This window comes from Phaethon aethereus (genome assembly GCF_964289735.1).
Source record: "Phaethon aethereus genome assembly, chromosome: 2".
Classification (NCBI taxonomy): Eukaryota; Metazoa; Chordata; class Aves; order Phaethontiformes; family Phaethontidae; genus Phaethon; species Phaethon aethereus.
The window spans coordinates 147,448,262-147,465,040 of NC_138582.1; the positions used below are offsets into that span (position 1 = coordinate 147,448,262).

Genomic DNA, 16,779 nt, shown 5'->3' on the forward strand with positions numbered 1-16,779 from the left:
GCAATGAGCAGGGACATCTTCAACTAGATCAGGTGGCTCAGAGCCCCGTCCAACCTGACCTGGAATGCTTCCAGGGATGGAGCATCTACCACCTCTCTGGGCAACCTGTTGCACCTCCCTCACTATAAAAAATTTCTTCCTTAGATCTGGTCAAAATCTACCCTCTTTTAGTTTAAAACCATCACCCCTTCTCCTATCGCTACAGGCCCTGCTAAAAAGTCTGTCCCCATCTTTCTTATAAGCCCCCTTGAAGTACTGGAAGGCTGCAATAACATCTCCCTGGAGCCTTCTCTTCTCCGGGCTCAACAACCACAATCCACTCAGCCTGTCCTCACAAGAGAGGTGTTCCATCCCTCTGATCATTTTTGTGGCCCTCCTCTGGACTCGCTCCAACAGATCCATGTCTTTCCCGTGCTGAGGGCTCCAGAGCTGGATGCAGGACTCCTGGTGGGGTCTCACCAGAGCAGAGTAGAGGGGCAGAATCACCTCCCTTGACCTGCTGGCCACGCTGCTTTGGATGTAGCCCAGGATATGGCTGGCCTTCTGGGCTGTGAGTGCACATTGCCGGCTCATGTCCAGCTTTTCCTCCATCAGTACCCCCAACTCTTGTGCAGAGATTTGTGCACTGTCAGAATAGAAGGGTCTGGTCTCCCCCATATTACTGAATATTTTTACTCATGAATTTGTATTGGAACAAAAGCAAGGTTATTAAACCTGCACAGAAAGACGGCAAAAAACATTAGTTCACCTGTAGGCAGGACTAGAATTTGAATTGTTTTGACAGAATGGAGAACTCATCTGAAAAACCAGGGTGCAGTTTGATAAGGACTGGTAAAAAGTTCAGAAATAGGCAAAAATAATCAACTGCATAAATACAGAATGTGAAATAATGGTTTAGGCAGTAGCTTGCAGAAAAAAAAGTGGAAAGTTGCAATATGATGAAAACTGAACACAACCTAGCAATGCAGTGGCACAGCATAAAATGTGAACACCACACTGACACATGAAACCACAGGCTGCTCTCCCTGTACTGTTAAGCATCACCAAGAACAGTAGGACAACTTTTGGTCCAAGTGCTCCCAAAGCTCAGATGGTGCCCTCTTGTCAGAGTTCATCTCCTCTCAACGCTCTGCTCCATCCAGAATTTCCTGCACTAAGGTCTGCAGAAGAAGGCCAGGTGAAGTCTGATCCATACAGAGGCTTTTTGAGCCCCTTCATGCCAGCTAAAGAACTGGATCAGGGATAAAAAAATCTCATACCAGTTGTTTTCTAAATGGATCAACTTACTGTTTATTGCACTGTATCCAAGAGTCCTTGTCCCTTCCACAGTTTCCTTTCTCAGTCCCTTCAATATTGAGCTTCTCATAACAGTACCTGTCAGCAGCTGTCACTTCTAAAAACAGAAACAAATCTCTTCTAAGATGATGACGACTTTGAAAAGCCAGGTCCTGGGAAATGGGGATACACAATTAAAGCAAGCAGAGCTTCCCAATCTGTGAAATGCAGTACCATGGTCTGCAGGTGGCCTGTGAAACTCTCCACAGTGTTCTCAATGAAAAGTTTGTTGGCACTACAGCACTGTTTTAAAATTTTGTTCAGATTGACCAGGGTTTATTAGTCCAAAATGTCCAGAAGCCACTGAAATACATTGATAAATATGAGTATAGGTTCCCTATGTGGTTATTAATGAAAACTTAAACCTAAGACTTCAGAATAATCACCAGTAAGTTAAGCAACACTAGAGAAAGAGCTGGAAAAAGAGGACAGAAGGACAAAATGAGGGGGGAAGAAGGGGAGGGACATGGAGTCCTAGCTGTTTTTGATGGTTCTGAATATGTCACTTCCATGATTTTTCTTAGCAAAGATAATCTTTCAAGCCACATGAACGACCAACTTAGAAACAATAACATTCACTCACTTTCACCCCATATGTATTTACACTGCCGGTCCCTGGTTTTACATCTTCCTCCAAAACAAATACCCTAGAAAGAAAAGATACAGAAAAAGTTTCAATTAACTTGATTTTCCAAAATACGTGTTTGTTTACAGATTTGTCACATGCTTTCTGTTGAGGCCACTAATATGTGATTTGACTTCCTGTATGCTAGTATGACTAGCATCCAAAACTCAGGAATGTCAGCAGAACTGTCACAGGTGACAGACTTCCAAAGATCTTAAACCAAAATCTATAAACAGCCATCTATAAAAGCAGCAAGAATGGAAAACAAACTGAGGTGCTAATTACCTGCTTGTTGTCACATGAATATCCATCCATTTTATGAATATTGGGAGAACACTATAGAAAGAGAAAATAACTAATAGATCATAGATAAGACAAGCATGGAAGCAAAGTATACAACAAAAGTCATACAGAAAATTATTTCAGTATCACACTTTTTTTTTTTCAGTATCAGCAGGTCTAATACAGCTTTGATACACCTTACTATACAAAACAGTAACATTCATAGTGATTGAGAGACTAAAGGTGGGTATTTTTCTATTTCTTGGATAGAAGCTATAAAAATCACCTGACTGGAATTTCCTGTGCAGTTCTCTGCAATATCACAATCATTAACCGCTTCTCGGCACAAAACTCCTTTAGGTTCAAACTGAAAAAAAAGGACAGAAAATTAGTATCTTGGTTTCTCCATATCTTGCCTTAAATGCAATGCTTCCTTGGAGTTTTAACTAAAATAAAAAATGAGAAATATTCTTGTGCTGACTGAAGTGGCAAGACTTTCCTCTCCCTGGTGTGGACATTGCATCACTCAAGGCACCTGCCATTTACTGGTGCAAGTGTTACCACTCTCTGAGGCACGCCATTCCACGTGCATCGAGTGTGGTTCCGAGCAGGATATCTGCTTTTCCAGGACACAGGACCCATGGGGTTTATCAAACCAATACTGCAGTGGCTTGCAGCATTATCTTGACCAGGTGATTGTGCTTTTTTGTGACTATTTTACTCTTGTTTATAAAACCAGGAGAGTGATCCTGACCTTCTCTCTAGGGATGAAGAACACTGAAAAGCTCTAGGTATAAACACTATGGTCATTACAATGCCCCATTACTGTTCTAGAACAGAAACTATTAATAAATGTACTGAATTCTGTATGGTTTGACACCATTTTCTAAGTGACCAGACATTTAACAATGAAAAACGTACCAGTGACCTAACATAGACATTTTGGTTAAAGACTTCTGTGCTAAATCTCAAGACCTATAAAAGCAGGAAAACATTCCATTACTGGCAACTGTAAATGCTTCTGGTCACGGGCATACTACAGACCCCTTATTTTTCCCAAAAGGTTTCTTAAGTGCGTGGTGCCCAGCTCATTTTGCAGCTCTATGACTTTTTTTCTTGACCTGTGTCCACATACATTTTGGGGGGGACAACTGCTACCTCCACAATTGGTGTGAACGGGCACGCATCAGTGGAAGAGCTAGACTCTGGTAGTTTCTCAGCCTTCAGCTTATCTTTTTCCTACCAGTCTCTGGAAAAATGCAGACAGACATGAATGTTGTCAGAAACACTACGAGAAGCTGGGATGTTTTGCTTGCAATCCTTCCTTCACTCCTGCTTTCAGGCAAGGTATTACAGGGGAAGGTTACTGTTATATTTGGTCTTTAGAGTTGTCCCGATTAACATCTCCTAGGGACACACGTTTTGCGAAATCCTGCCTTTCTCTTCATTGGCTCACCCTCGCCACTCTGTATGCAGATGAATCCTTGTCTCACTTGTAAAAATAATGTAGGTACACAGGAGCTTAATTTTTTTCTGATAGTCTTTAATATGGTGCCCATGTGACTTGGATATTTGAACAAAATTCATCCACACTGGCAATCTGCTAATTTGTTTTATATTACATAAAAAAAAGGAATGTGCTTAGGGAAATGAGATCTGTTCCAGCATAATCTGTGCTTTTTCTTTTTTAACGTTAGGATGAGCACAAAGTCAAGAATGTGGTCCAGAGTTATTACTAATGTTCCTCCTTAAGGAAATGAAACCCTCAAATACCCACAGACAAAGATAAAAATATCACACATAGTACACCACAGTTTTAGTAACATTAATAATAATTATCATTATTACTAAATGAGTATAAACAACTATTTGAAGTCATATTTAGCTGGGCTCCCTTACAGCCAAGATCTGGCTTATTTACTGATGCATCAGGAAGAATACCTTATAGTTTACACAGGGCTTGATTCCCTTTACTCAATGGGATTTCAGTCAGTCCAAACATAAACACAGGCAGACCTAATTGAAACTGAAGTCAGGTGTCTTTTAGATGAACATTTCTGAACAATTCTGCTAGCTGCTTTTGGTTTTGGGTTTTTTTTTACTATAACCTTCTGTCAGGCCCTCTGTGGTACGGTCTTCCCATTCAGTCTCATGGGGCAAATCCAGAGCAACACGTAAGGCATTGGGAACAGCACATGGGTAAGGATGTGCATGTTTAAACAAGGATGTCTAATGACACCTCATGGAACTTCAACCTCATTCAAACTTGTCTGAAACTGGAAGACTTTAATTTACCTCTGCATTTGATCACAGTCTCTGGCCCAAGAAGCCAAGCCTAAAGGACAGAGAATAGCCCCAGAGGAACCAGTTTTCAGCCAATTTTAAAAGGTAAGTTTTCAGGAAAGTAATCACAAGGTGTGCAGGGAAAAAGACATGTGCTGTGGTGCCTGTAGCCACCTGGATGTATTCCCCCCAGGACACTGCAGTGAAGGTTGCTGCCCTTACCCGGCACTTCCGACAGCAAAGCCCGTTGCTGCACTGGGAGCCTGCCGTCAGGGTGCAAGTATTGCAGCACTCTCCTCCTTCGCTGGCACACTCCTGAGGAACACACACACTTATAACAGAATACATGGGAAAAGCAGGTGAGCCCCAAGCTCTATTATTACTTCTCATCTTAGCACACTACCCGAACAGATTTTTAATCAGGCTTTTAGGCACCTGGAGGCAGAAAAAGGCATGCACTGCGGGGCAGGAAGCTGCTGTTTCCTATGCAATATAGGAAATAATTTTTCTAATTTCAGTGCCAATCATTAAATACTGACATTTTAGCACTGACCAGAGTCATCTTCCCATCCAGGAACATACTTTCTTTAACATTTTTTAAGGCCTGATTCTGCACAGGTAGATATTACTATTACTCTTTAGAATTTATGTGATGATAAAATAAAAAAGCTGGCCCACAATGTGTTAAACATGATGAAAAAAAGTTTAAGAAATGACGAATCATTTTCCGCAGGATGTTAACATTGTCTGTCTTCCTTCACTTAATGTTAATGGCAGTGATGGGCAGCACCATGTCCTGGAGAATCTAGTTGCTAAGTTGAAGTACATTGCACTTACTGCTATCGTCCCACAGTCACACTCTTCTCCATCTTCCACAAAGCCATTGCCACATTCTGGAGGATCCAGAAGCTGCAGGGCAAAATCAGAAATCAAAGGGCATGTCTCTCCTAAGGGGATCATTGTCATATTTATTCTGTACAACATACTTCTTTTAGCTAGCACTCCAAAGACATTAACCAAAAACCAGTACCTACAACTACTCAGGGAGAAGCAACACAAATGAAATGTGCAGAGAACTAACAATGCTGTGAACTAATTCAGCAATATTGCTGACTCACATAGCGTCTTCTGTGCATGAATGCCATCTTACAGCAGATTCAGCTTAAGCAGAAGCCACAAGCAAAAACAAAAGGTGTGACAATAAAAGAAAAAAAAGTCATTATTGTCACAGGGGTTGCAATTGCTCTTGTTCTAGAATTCAAGTGATGAGAGCGGCATCCCAGGCTGAAGCCTGCACTAGACCTTCAGAAGACACAGTCATAACAAAATTGTTGTTTGGGAACATGTGGCTCAGAAATGCAGGGACAGGGGAGAGGCTGAGTTTCTTTGTCAGTTTTTGTCATAGTCGGATGCTTTTTCCTTCCCTTTTTCTCTACCAGAGTTGGGAACTCTCAGCACTTTTCCATAAGCACATCACAGGCAGATGAGAAAGTATAGCTGCTGAGGCTTCCTCCCTTCCCCTTCAGCCTTTCCCCTAAACTGTAACTTAAAATTCCTGTATATTTGCAATAGTGCTTTCCTTTCCCAAGGGCAAGATTCATTCACGTAGGACCCATGATATGCTCTTTTTTAATGGACACACACTCTGTTCTTTGCCGTTTCATTGATTCCCATTTCCTAAAATTTCTAAAGGTAATTCTTCAAAAAGATTTTTTTTTCTTTTGGGCATAAGAAAACATAACAGTAGCTTTTATTACATAAATGAGAAGGCATACAAGTGTGTCATCAAGACTAAAATTTTGTAGATTGTCCTGAGTTCTCCAAGTAAACTAGGATTGTTCAAGAAACCACTCTGCTTGTGAGCCATCTGCACAAGTACATCGCCCATGACGCAGAGTGTGTTTCTCTCCAGCTGCTGCGTTTCTGTCAGTAGCCCACAGGATGGAGCATCACCCCGTGTACTTCGCTGTGCCACAAACCAGCCTGAGGCTTGTGGCACAGGCTGTCGTGCTATTATTAGATCCCCCTATTGAAATGGAAATTTGACTGCAGCTTGAAATGCATATGTAGAATTTAACATTAAATGTAAGCAAGCAATCTTTTAGAATTATTGAAGAGTTGTTAAAACTGCTTGTTTCCTACATATTTTTCCAGACATCTCAACTCCTTCAGTATCTCTAAGTGTGCTGCACAATACAGACAAGTAAATATGAAATGGAAGAAAAAAACATGAAAAGCAAATTGGATAACATTTCCCCAAAAGTCATATAAGTCATCCATTCATTTGAAAAGAACACACGCTCAATCTGCTCCAGCAGTCATTGATATAACCTTCAGGACCACAGCTGATCTTACAGTGGAGCACTGATGAACACTGCACCTTGTCACATCAGTTTTCCTTTATCTCAAATTAAGTTTGTGTTTCACCACCCTTCCTAGGAAACACGTCTTTGACAGCCTTGTGAATGAGACAGACATCCACTGACAGTAACTTTAAACCAACCCAAACAACAATACATAGAAGAGTCTAAATCACCCTCGCTTCCACATCTCACTTCACATTTCCACATGCCATTAGAAAAAATTGTAAATGCTGCCAATCTAAATTGAGATGAGAGTAATTGTTTTTTTCCAAGTGATGGATGTGTAAAATGAACAGAATTGCTAAAATAAGCCCAAGTAAGACACATTACACTATGCAAACAATTAACTCGGCAAAGAAGTAAAACCACCTATATTTCTCTCTGCCTTTAATGAGATGGGAAAAAGCAAACTTCTAAAATGCAGGTGCATTTTAAAGAATGAGAAATCTTACATCTTATTAACAAAGTACAGTGCTTTCTCTCCACATTCTTCTATGAAAAGGAGACCTTTGAGAGATAAGCAGACTTAGCTTATCCAGATTTTATACCTTCTGTTCCCCTCTAACATTTACTGAAATTCTGTGGTTGTGGGAAGATGCACTTTTTCTCTGCTACTCCAGGAGGGATGTGCATCGCTCCAGAACTGACTTTCTCTTTTACATCCGTGACCACCTCAGCTATCAAGTCCTTTTTCCACGTTGGACTGTCTTTCTGCCTTAGCTGCCTTCCTTTGCTTGTTGAAAGACACCCATTAAATAGAGGATAATATTAATTATATATAGAAAAGAATCAAGATCATTATCCTGATTACTTTATATTTTAATACATGCTTCAACAAATGGAGCAGGAATATACTGAAACCCTGTTGCAAATCATCCATTGTAGAAGCACTTGCATCTTGGATGGAGTTTCTTTAGCCTTGTTTTGTATTTATCTCCCTTAAATGTATCAGTTAATCATTTCATACTCTTTGCATCCTTCACATGAATGTACCTGCCTAACAGACCAAAATTGAGACAAGAGAAGCACAGGCGAATAATATCTCAAGAGATAATCCCCACTTCTCTTGATTTCCAAGACTCATGCAGCAAGGTCTCTGATTTCATACTTTTAGAGGCAAATTTGGAGGGGATGAGTCAGTCATTTAAGTGGGTCCCGATGCTTTTGTAGGCTGTGCAGAGTCACACGCGCTGGCCTGGAAGGAGGTAACACAGGGCTGAGATGATCCAAGACACATTTCTCCCCCAGCACAGGCAGTTCAGGGGATGACAGACCAGGGTGACGGTGATGGGGACCATGTGGGCAGTGCCTGGGGAATGAGGAGCGTGACAGGCGCCCAGCAGCCACAGGCTCACCTAGTGTCTGTCCCCTACTCCTCAAGGCTTTGTCTCCTGCTCTGCCTCTTCCAGCCTTAGAAAAACTAGTCCCAGTTTTCAAACTCTGTTCTGAGAGCCACTGTAAAAACTTTGCCTTCTCCAAACTGGGAGAATATCACAACCACTTGTAACTGCTGGTGCCTGCAAAGCTGGTGGGCTGCACGGCAGTGCATCCCCTGCAGAGGCTCCAGGAGCTGTGTCTTCATCTTGGGACAGATGTGAAATAAAAGCAATCTTACTTCAGCCTCCAGAGATTTGTACCAAAACACATCAGTTCAACAACAAATTAGAATTCAAGCTGTGCAGAAGATTACAAAGACACTTGAAACCTCAACAAATACACTCAGCAACATATTTTATTTACAATATTCAGAACAGATTGCCTGAGGGATTGTTCTAGATCAAAGCCTGTAGGAAATCTGTTGGACATGAAACCACTTATTAAAAATTTATTTCAATATAATTTCTAAACTACTGTGAACTAAAATCAGCTACTTTCACTCCTCTGTTGCCATAAAATTTAGAAGTTAGAGAGAACCAGAAATATCAAAATCATAGGTGTTATTTTTTCCAACATTATAATTTTCTTTCTTCTTCATTTAATCTAAATTAGAAATAGAATGCAAATAATACTCAATAAGAAGGTAATGCTTACTTTGGTTGGTTTATTGAAAAGGCAGGCTCCACCTCCATTGTTTAAAAATTCATGATACTCTTCAATATCACACTTGGAGAACTTGCTAGGAAGATAGTACCTGCACAGAAATCCGGTAGCAGGATTACTTTCTATAGTGTTTTTACAGTATATTTTCTCTTTTTAAAATAGGAGAAGAAATATAATATTCTACTCTAGAAAAAGTACAAAACCACAGTGTTCAGAATCAGAATGATGATCTGCTTGAAACTCTAATTTGTAAATAATTTTAGCAAATGGCAAAGAACTTTCAACAATGACACAAAGTTCATGGAAAAGGAGAGGTGTAAAAGATTTCACTAAGTTACTTAATGCAAAATACCACAAATCATATTGCACAGTGTGTAGTTCTCACAAACATGACCTGTTCCACTAAAGGGCCTGATCTCAGAAATACATTCACTTCTTCCCGTACATACCACAGGAGACAAAGATTGCTCACAGTTCATTTCCCTCTTATATGAAATTGCTCTCCTGGCCCACAAAATTTTTATATAATAGAGTTATGCCATTTTAGAACATGCTTCCAACAAACATCAGCTAACATTTCAGCTTCCCTCTCTCTTGTGCCCCACTGAAAAAATTTCATTTGAGTACAGAGTGCCAAAGGCACAGTGCCTCACCTGAAAACAATATAATGCAGACAATCTTTACATGGATCCTTTCCACAGGGAAAGAAATTTTCCCAAAGTAACTTAAGCAATCTTTATATTTAGGTTCTTACTCATGACGGTACTTATGCTTCAAGCAGATTTTGGAGTCTCTAGGGTGTTCCTGTATCAGCTCATCACTGGATAAAAAAATATTAGCAGAAGTGCTATACAAAATAATCCTGCATTGCCAAGAGTGACGGCTTGCAAATCATAATTGGTCTTTTCCATCTCTAGTGTTTATGATTCAGGTCTAACAACTACAGAGAATGTGGGATACACCATCGTTTATCAATAAACTATGTAAATACAAGCTTTTTTTGTGTACCTAGTTAAGTGAAACTTTTGGATTTCAGATAAAGAATTTAAAGACCTTTAGAATCATAGAACAGAATCATAGAATAGAATCATAGAATAGCTTGGGTTGGAAGGGAGCTTTAAAGGTCATCTAGTCCAACTCCCCTGCAATGAGCAGGGACATCTTCAACTAGATCAGGTGGCTCAGAGCCCCGTCCAACCTGACCTGGAATGCTTCCAGGGATGGGGCATCTACCACCTCTCTGGGCAACCTGTTTCACCACCCTCATTGTCAAAAATTTCTTCCTTACATCTAGGCTAAACCTACCCTCTTTTAGTTTAAAACCATTACCCCTTCTCCTATCGCTACAGGCCCTGCTACAAAGCCTGTCCCCATCTTTCTTATAAGCCCCCTTGAAGTACTGGAAGGCTGCAGTAAGGTCTCCCTGGAGCCTTCTCTTCTCCAGGCTCAACAATCACAACTCGCTCAGCCTCTCCTCACAGGAGAGGTGTTCCATCCCTCTGATCATTTTTGTGGCCTCCTCTGGACTCGCCCCAACAAGGTCCATGTCCTTCCCATGCTGAGGGCTCCAGAGCTGGACGCAGGACTCCAGGTGGGGTCTCACCAGAGCAGAGTAGAGGGGCAGAATCACCTCCCTCGACCTGCTGGCCACGCTGCTTTGGATGTAGCCCAGGATACGGCTGGCCTTCTGGGCTGTGAGCGCACATTGCCGGCTCATGTCCAGATTAGGCAAGTTATCACTTTTACAAGAATTAAGAATGCTTCTCAGATTGGCTTTTTAACATACTAAGAATCAGAAAAATCCTACCTAGTATGTTTTAAGGTAGACAAGGTAAAAAAGGCACACATTCACACTTCCAAAGCGCTTTGAATTAAATATGCTGCTTTGTTCAAAATTGTTCTGATCACAAAGCTATTGTGAAAATTTGCAGGTCATTTTGAAAATAAGTTTAAAATTTGGAGCACTCTCTATATCTAAAACTAGACTATAGTTTAAGTCATACACATGACAAAAGACAGGCCTGTAATATGAAGAATTAAGGTCTGAATACACACATTAGAAAGCATAAAATTTCACCTAGCTGCAAAAATTTGCTGATTCACTAGTCTTTAAATAAAATCTCTCCAGTGACATTATATGTGGGTATAAGCATACTCAATCTCCAATGGAACCAATTTTTCTAACATTATCACACAAACTGAAGGATAAAAAACAGTACAAAAAAAAAGAAAGATTCCAACAGAAACACTGAAAATGAGACATACTTAAGAAATTTGATAATGGTATTTCAAGAATTGGGATGTGTCATTGTTTGTTCCCACAACTCAACAGCAAACTTGCAGAAGAAAAGAAGCTAAGCATGCTTCTGCTTCTCTACAATGACCTGGTTTGGCTGTTGAGCCCTGTGCCTTTTGAGTTAAACCAGCAGCCACTAAAAATCCTCACAAATCCTCTCATTAACTCACTTATTCACACATTTCTTTGAAAGTGTCTTTTCTACGTATGTTGTACAGCTAACACCTTACTTTCTGAAAAATGATTCACAGAAAATATTCTGCTGAGCCACAAAAGGCAAATGTTTTCACACATTTTGTTTATGTCATTGTATGAAGGACATGACTTTCATCTAGTGAAACATCTTACCCCGTGTCTCCCATTATGCATCCAGACCACGTGTCCTCACACTTACATTCACCTGGCAACAAAAATTAAAAAATTTCACAACTTGAGTCTTTTCAGTCCAAAATAATACATTTCTTATCATAAAAAACACACTGTAGTTAATTCCATTTCATATTTAAACACAAATTGAAAAGAAGAATTCTCCGGTTTATTGCAAACCTTAGTTTAAGTGTATCAATGCACAATGAAAAACCTTCTTTCAAAAACTATACATGACTCTATGCAACCCCGAGCATTGGAAATGTGTCCTGTTTTTCTTTCCTTTCCCCTTAAAGGGAAGTTAGGAGAAACTGCAATGTCAGCCTCCAGCACTTGCAAAACATGAGTCAGCTCTCCTGCCTTCTCCCATGGCATGATATTTGATCCCCGAATTTTCAGAGTAAAAAAAAATTCATCATTTTAACCCTTCTTCTAATTTTTTAGTTATCTTCTACTACTATGCTAATGTGACTGGGGAAATCTTCGCTTGAAAAAACTCCAAACAATAATGCACACAAAAATGCATAAAACGGTCTATAAACACAAGCCAGTACAGCAGGATCTAGAAGCTTCTTCCTCCGCTCTCCCTCCCTTCCCCACATGAGTCCCCAGCAGGCAAAGGGCTTCCCCAGGACCACTTTGCTCTGGTCTCAGCCCTCCCCTTTCAAAATTGTGACTTGTCTCTATTTCTGTACATATGTTTACTTTTGCATATATGCTTTGCACGCATACTTTCATCTTTCTCTTTCTGCAATTTGCCTTACTGTACAATGAACATCATACAACGAACATCAGTTTTATTGCTTCCATTTTTAAAGTACAATTAAAAAGGAAAAAAGGCTCTGCCCAACAGTTGCATTCTCCTCTCTCCCCACCAAAACCGCGTCCTACCACTCTGCTCAGCCAAAAGAAAGGGAACCACCACTATTATCATTTTCACTTTTACCCTGCCCCTGTATCAGGTTAATAATATGCTGCTGGAAAACGCATACTGAACATGTCAGTACCATAGAGCATCCATCCTACATTTCTGAGTATTTTTCAAAATAAAATTACGTAAACTGCAAAAACCTTTACATGCAGATGTATCTCCACACTATATACTGTTTTTACAATGCCTGGAAACAAAATTTGCCTAAGTAGAGTTCTATTACTCAATACAGTAATTTATTTTTTTTAACTGTAAGTCACATAAATACACGACCCACTAACCTAAGCACTCCATCATCGAAATTGTTTCAAAACTATACTATTACTATATCATCCATTGGTCTCTATCTGCTGGGACTTCATATGACATGAAAGCAGGGAGGGTGAGGTGCTTGTCAGGAGTGGAGATCTGAATTAAGGCATTGCAGGTAAATAGGCGATACCAAGAAGTTCAATACCAAGGTTACAGCAGATAAATGGTAGTAGGGTGGCACATACAGGAGATTTGGGTAATCTACAACAGGAATTCAATCAAGGCAAACAGGGAAAAAGCTATGTTGTCAAAACCGCCCTGGCATAACAGGATTGAGGTGGCTCCTCATCATCCCCAGGTCTAATAATGTATGTGTCTACTTTTGTGCCGTAAGATGGCAGCCATTCAGTCTGTGGGTGTGACACTGATCTCCCTGAAATGAATGGAAGTGGCATACACCTTTATGATTTAATGAAATGGTGACACCAGTGCTGCAGCAGTCATGGGCAGGGGGATATCACAGCATGTAAATAGAGGAAAATTAATGATCTGTCAATCTCTCCTTGTGTTATTACAGGAAAAGTAAAAGTATTTCAACATTGTTAGAAACATGGGGAAAAAATACATATCAGAGAGACACTGATAAGATCCTCCACCTTTTAAGACTTTCTCTTGAGACAGAGTGAAAAAGCAAACAACCTTACCACTTAGAAGTTTTCTTCTGTCTGAGAAAATGCCAATGTTTTGGGCCAAGGTCTGAGCCAGGGTAACTGCCATTAAGTCTGGCTTTCCAAACTGAAAGAAACAAGCAAAGTAGGAAGAGTAATCAGTTACATACAGGTATCTCAGAGACAAGTGAAGTTTTTCTCATTTCAAGGTAATGAAAGGCAAAATCAGATGCACAGTGTCAAGAGTTCTTACTTCAGAGAAGGTAGATAATGGACAAGTGAGGAAAACTAAATGCTGGCTTATGGACAAGTTAAGTAAGACAAAGTCTTCTTCTTTTTTGCCATTGTGGCTGCAAGCATGAACGATGGGATATTGCAGAATCTGCTGAAAAGTATATTTGAATCCATATCTGATTTTATTCATTCATCACTCTTCATTGAGACATCCCTTCTACAGAGCAGCACCTAAAACTCTGCATCAGCAAAGCAGCAGCAAGATATTTTGAGGAACATGTCTGCAGTGATAAATTCTGTGCAGATAAATTTCCACCACTTTTTGCTCATACCAGTATCTCCACCTACCTCATTCACACCTCCGCCTTTAAGCAAGGAGCAGATTCCACCCGTGTGGGCTACACCACTCCGACTGCTCTGAAATCGACTCCCTCTTTAAGAAAAAAGGAAAAGAAAGTTTACCGTGCTCAGCCTGTGAGTTTTGCACCTATACATCCCAGTATTTACCCTTCTGACTTCCAAATGAGAAACTGGCATTTGCAAATGCTGGCTGCCACCACCACGCTGCAAACTATGCAAAAACAAAATGGGAAAAACATATAACCACTCACAAACCTCACATAAAAACTATCTCCAGAAAAGCTACACCTCAGACTACCTAATATAAGAAAGCATAAGAAGAAGGGGACTATTTTGCCAAAATCTTACCAGCTTTTTGTTCGTTGACATACTTCCACAGCAAGCAACTTCCACTGGCACGTGCTACAGACAGAGCGCAGGAGAGGTCACCACGCTGCCAATGCATGGGGTACTAGTAGAAAGACATGTCTAGTTGGGCAATGCTGATGTGGCAAAACTCAAAGTGAGATGCCTTAGTGGCTCCCTGAGGCAGAGGTAGGTTAAAACTCCCTGGAACTGCAGCTGATCTCACCCAGGGGACAGATGCACTAGGAGCCTAAATCTAATCATCCCTTTGGTGCTGACCACATCAGCATAAATGACTGCCAGTTACTGAAGACAAAATATACTCTGCTCCACTTCAGAGTACTGATCCATCCAAGCTGTGGAAAACTGTTATTTTCAAAGCAAAACAGAAAAACCTCAAGAAACAATACAATGGGCTAACTGTGCTGAAGGCGGCAGCGTACCATCACACCAGCCAACCTCACATCCCAACTTAGCTGTATCTCACTCACAAACATGATTTCAGAAACTGGTATTTCTAAACAGTCTATGAATTCAATAGCTCAAACATCAGTGGTGGTGTTACAGACAGCACTGGAATTAGCATTACACTGGTATGCAGAGTCCCAGTCACAGGGCAAATGGGACCCTCTTTGTCCCAGACAATCCACAAATGTTTGTAAGAACAAGACCTTCCCCAGAGACCGTACAATATCACCAGAAAAGACACATGAAGGATGTGAGAAAACTTGATTCCCATTCTACAGATGAAGAACTGAGACACAGAGAAACCAAAATCTGCAAGCACCACTTGCAGATCTTACTAGCTCTTCTCATAGCAGAAGACAACGACAGTAATTAAGCACATGCAAAAATTCTGACAGGGTGGATACTGGGGTTGAGTACCCTGGCACCCTACCAGAGTCATGTGAAAGTGAGGTGTTTAGGCTAAGTTTATTCATATAGGCTCCTTCAACAGTCAGTAGAGAGGGATAAGGACTCAAATAGAGCAATTCATCTGGCCTGTCTTGCGTGGATCAAAAGTCTCAGCCATGATCCTTTCCTCTATTTTTGTAGGTATGTTCTGTTATATCAATCTTATTTCCAAAACAACTAAGAGATTTAGAGAGAATAACATTCCTCCCAGCTTATTCGCCTTACAGCACACGTCTCTCTGGAGGACAAACTGTTTCAACAATCTGAAACACTTCAGTAATCCTGCAGCATGCAGGTCATTCAACAAAGCAGGCCATAATGCTTTTTAAGCAGGAAACCTCACTGGTTTCAATACCAATGTTCTGCTTTTAAATAATACAGCAGGGCTGTCTGTGCTCCACTGCCAAAGAAGCTAACCTCCGACGTGGAACCATGCATCACCTTCCAAGCAGCTGTGCTTGCAGAGTAGGTAATTGCATAGAATAACCAAGGATTACAGCGCATGCAGCTTGGGCTTAGTACGTTAAAAATAAAATGAGAGTCAAACCTCTAGTTGCACTGGCAGGCAGTTTGTGCATTAACTTCTTCCCACCTCCCCACCAGAAACATTACTTTCTGAATTAGTGTGGATTACACACACAACAGAAAGGAGATGCATCAGCCACTTGTGATAAGCAACCCGCAAGGAAAGAAAAAAAAACACCAGTAATAAAACATCACACGAGGTTACGTACGAAAAAAGGTGAACTGCGTCACTTTTCTCTCTGATAAAATCCCTCCTATATTTCATAAACTCACGTAGGGTCACCAAGGGGTTTTCAGATATGGTGAACTTGTTATCAGTAGCCCAGGTTTCCATGGCAACCAATACTATCCTGGTGTTAAGTTGTTCTTTATATATCTAGTACATTAACAGAATGAACAAATATATTACGTCAAATAGAATAATGGTGAGTTTTACCCCTTTTTTGTAACAGCTTGCATTTTTACGTAACTAAATATTTAGCTTGTTCTAGCACACTTTAGGTTCTCCCAGGTGATTTTATCTCCCTTAAAACCAACAAACAAACATGAAAACAAAGTAAAATCTAAATTTTAGGCCTAATTCTTCAATCAGCCTAGAAGGGAGATGGGATTTTTGAAAAATTACCAGTTTTCACTGTTCTACATCTCTACAGGAGCGTTTAACCTCATGCTGGCCGAATCATGAAAAAAGAGCCATCCTTTCAATGCTGGGAGTTAATACTCCACATCAAATAGTTTCTAGAGTGGGAACTGCATTTTTTCTTTTTCTAGTAAGACCTTTCTGGGGTGAGGTGCAAAAGCCAGGAGCTCATCCGATTTAGTGCCACAAATATAATTCACATAATCCACCTGTATGTCCCTATTTTAATTCATTTACTCAAATGTGCCTTTTCTGGAGAAATTTTAGTGCACTCTAATTTCAGATTGTCTTTTGGGTTTCAGGTTGTCAACATAGGGAC

At 40.4% G+C, this 16,779-nt stretch overlaps 1 protein-coding gene across 1 annotated transcript in view; it reads right to left on the reverse strand.

Annotated features, from left to right (window-relative positions):
• The window catches only part of ADAM22 (ADAM metallopeptidase domain 22), a 137,483-nt gene that overhangs the window by 27,262 nt on the left and 93,442 nt on the right, over positions 1 to 16,779 (reverse strand). The window contains exons 11-21 of the mRNA XM_082015337.1: positions 16,030 to 16,196; positions 14,024 to 14,108; positions 13,478 to 13,568; positions 11,573 to 11,624; positions 8,920 to 9,019; positions 5,363 to 5,434; positions 4,748 to 4,840; positions 2,529 to 2,609; positions 2,246 to 2,296; positions 1,919 to 1,982; positions 1,288 to 1,393 (exon numbers count right to left, since the gene is read on the reverse strand). Coding sequence (XP_081871463.1) covers positions 1,288 to 1,393; positions 1,919 to 1,982; positions 2,246 to 2,296; positions 2,529 to 2,609; positions 4,748 to 4,840; positions 5,363 to 5,434; positions 8,920 to 9,019; positions 11,573 to 11,624; positions 13,478 to 13,568; positions 14,024 to 14,108; positions 16,030 to 16,196 — 962 coding nt within the window. The remainder of the gene's footprint in view (positions 1 to 1,287; positions 1,394 to 1,918; positions 1,983 to 2,245; positions 2,297 to 2,528; positions 2,610 to 4,747; positions 4,841 to 5,362; positions 5,435 to 8,919; positions 9,020 to 11,572; positions 11,625 to 13,477; positions 13,569 to 14,023; positions 14,109 to 16,029; positions 16,197 to 16,779) is intronic.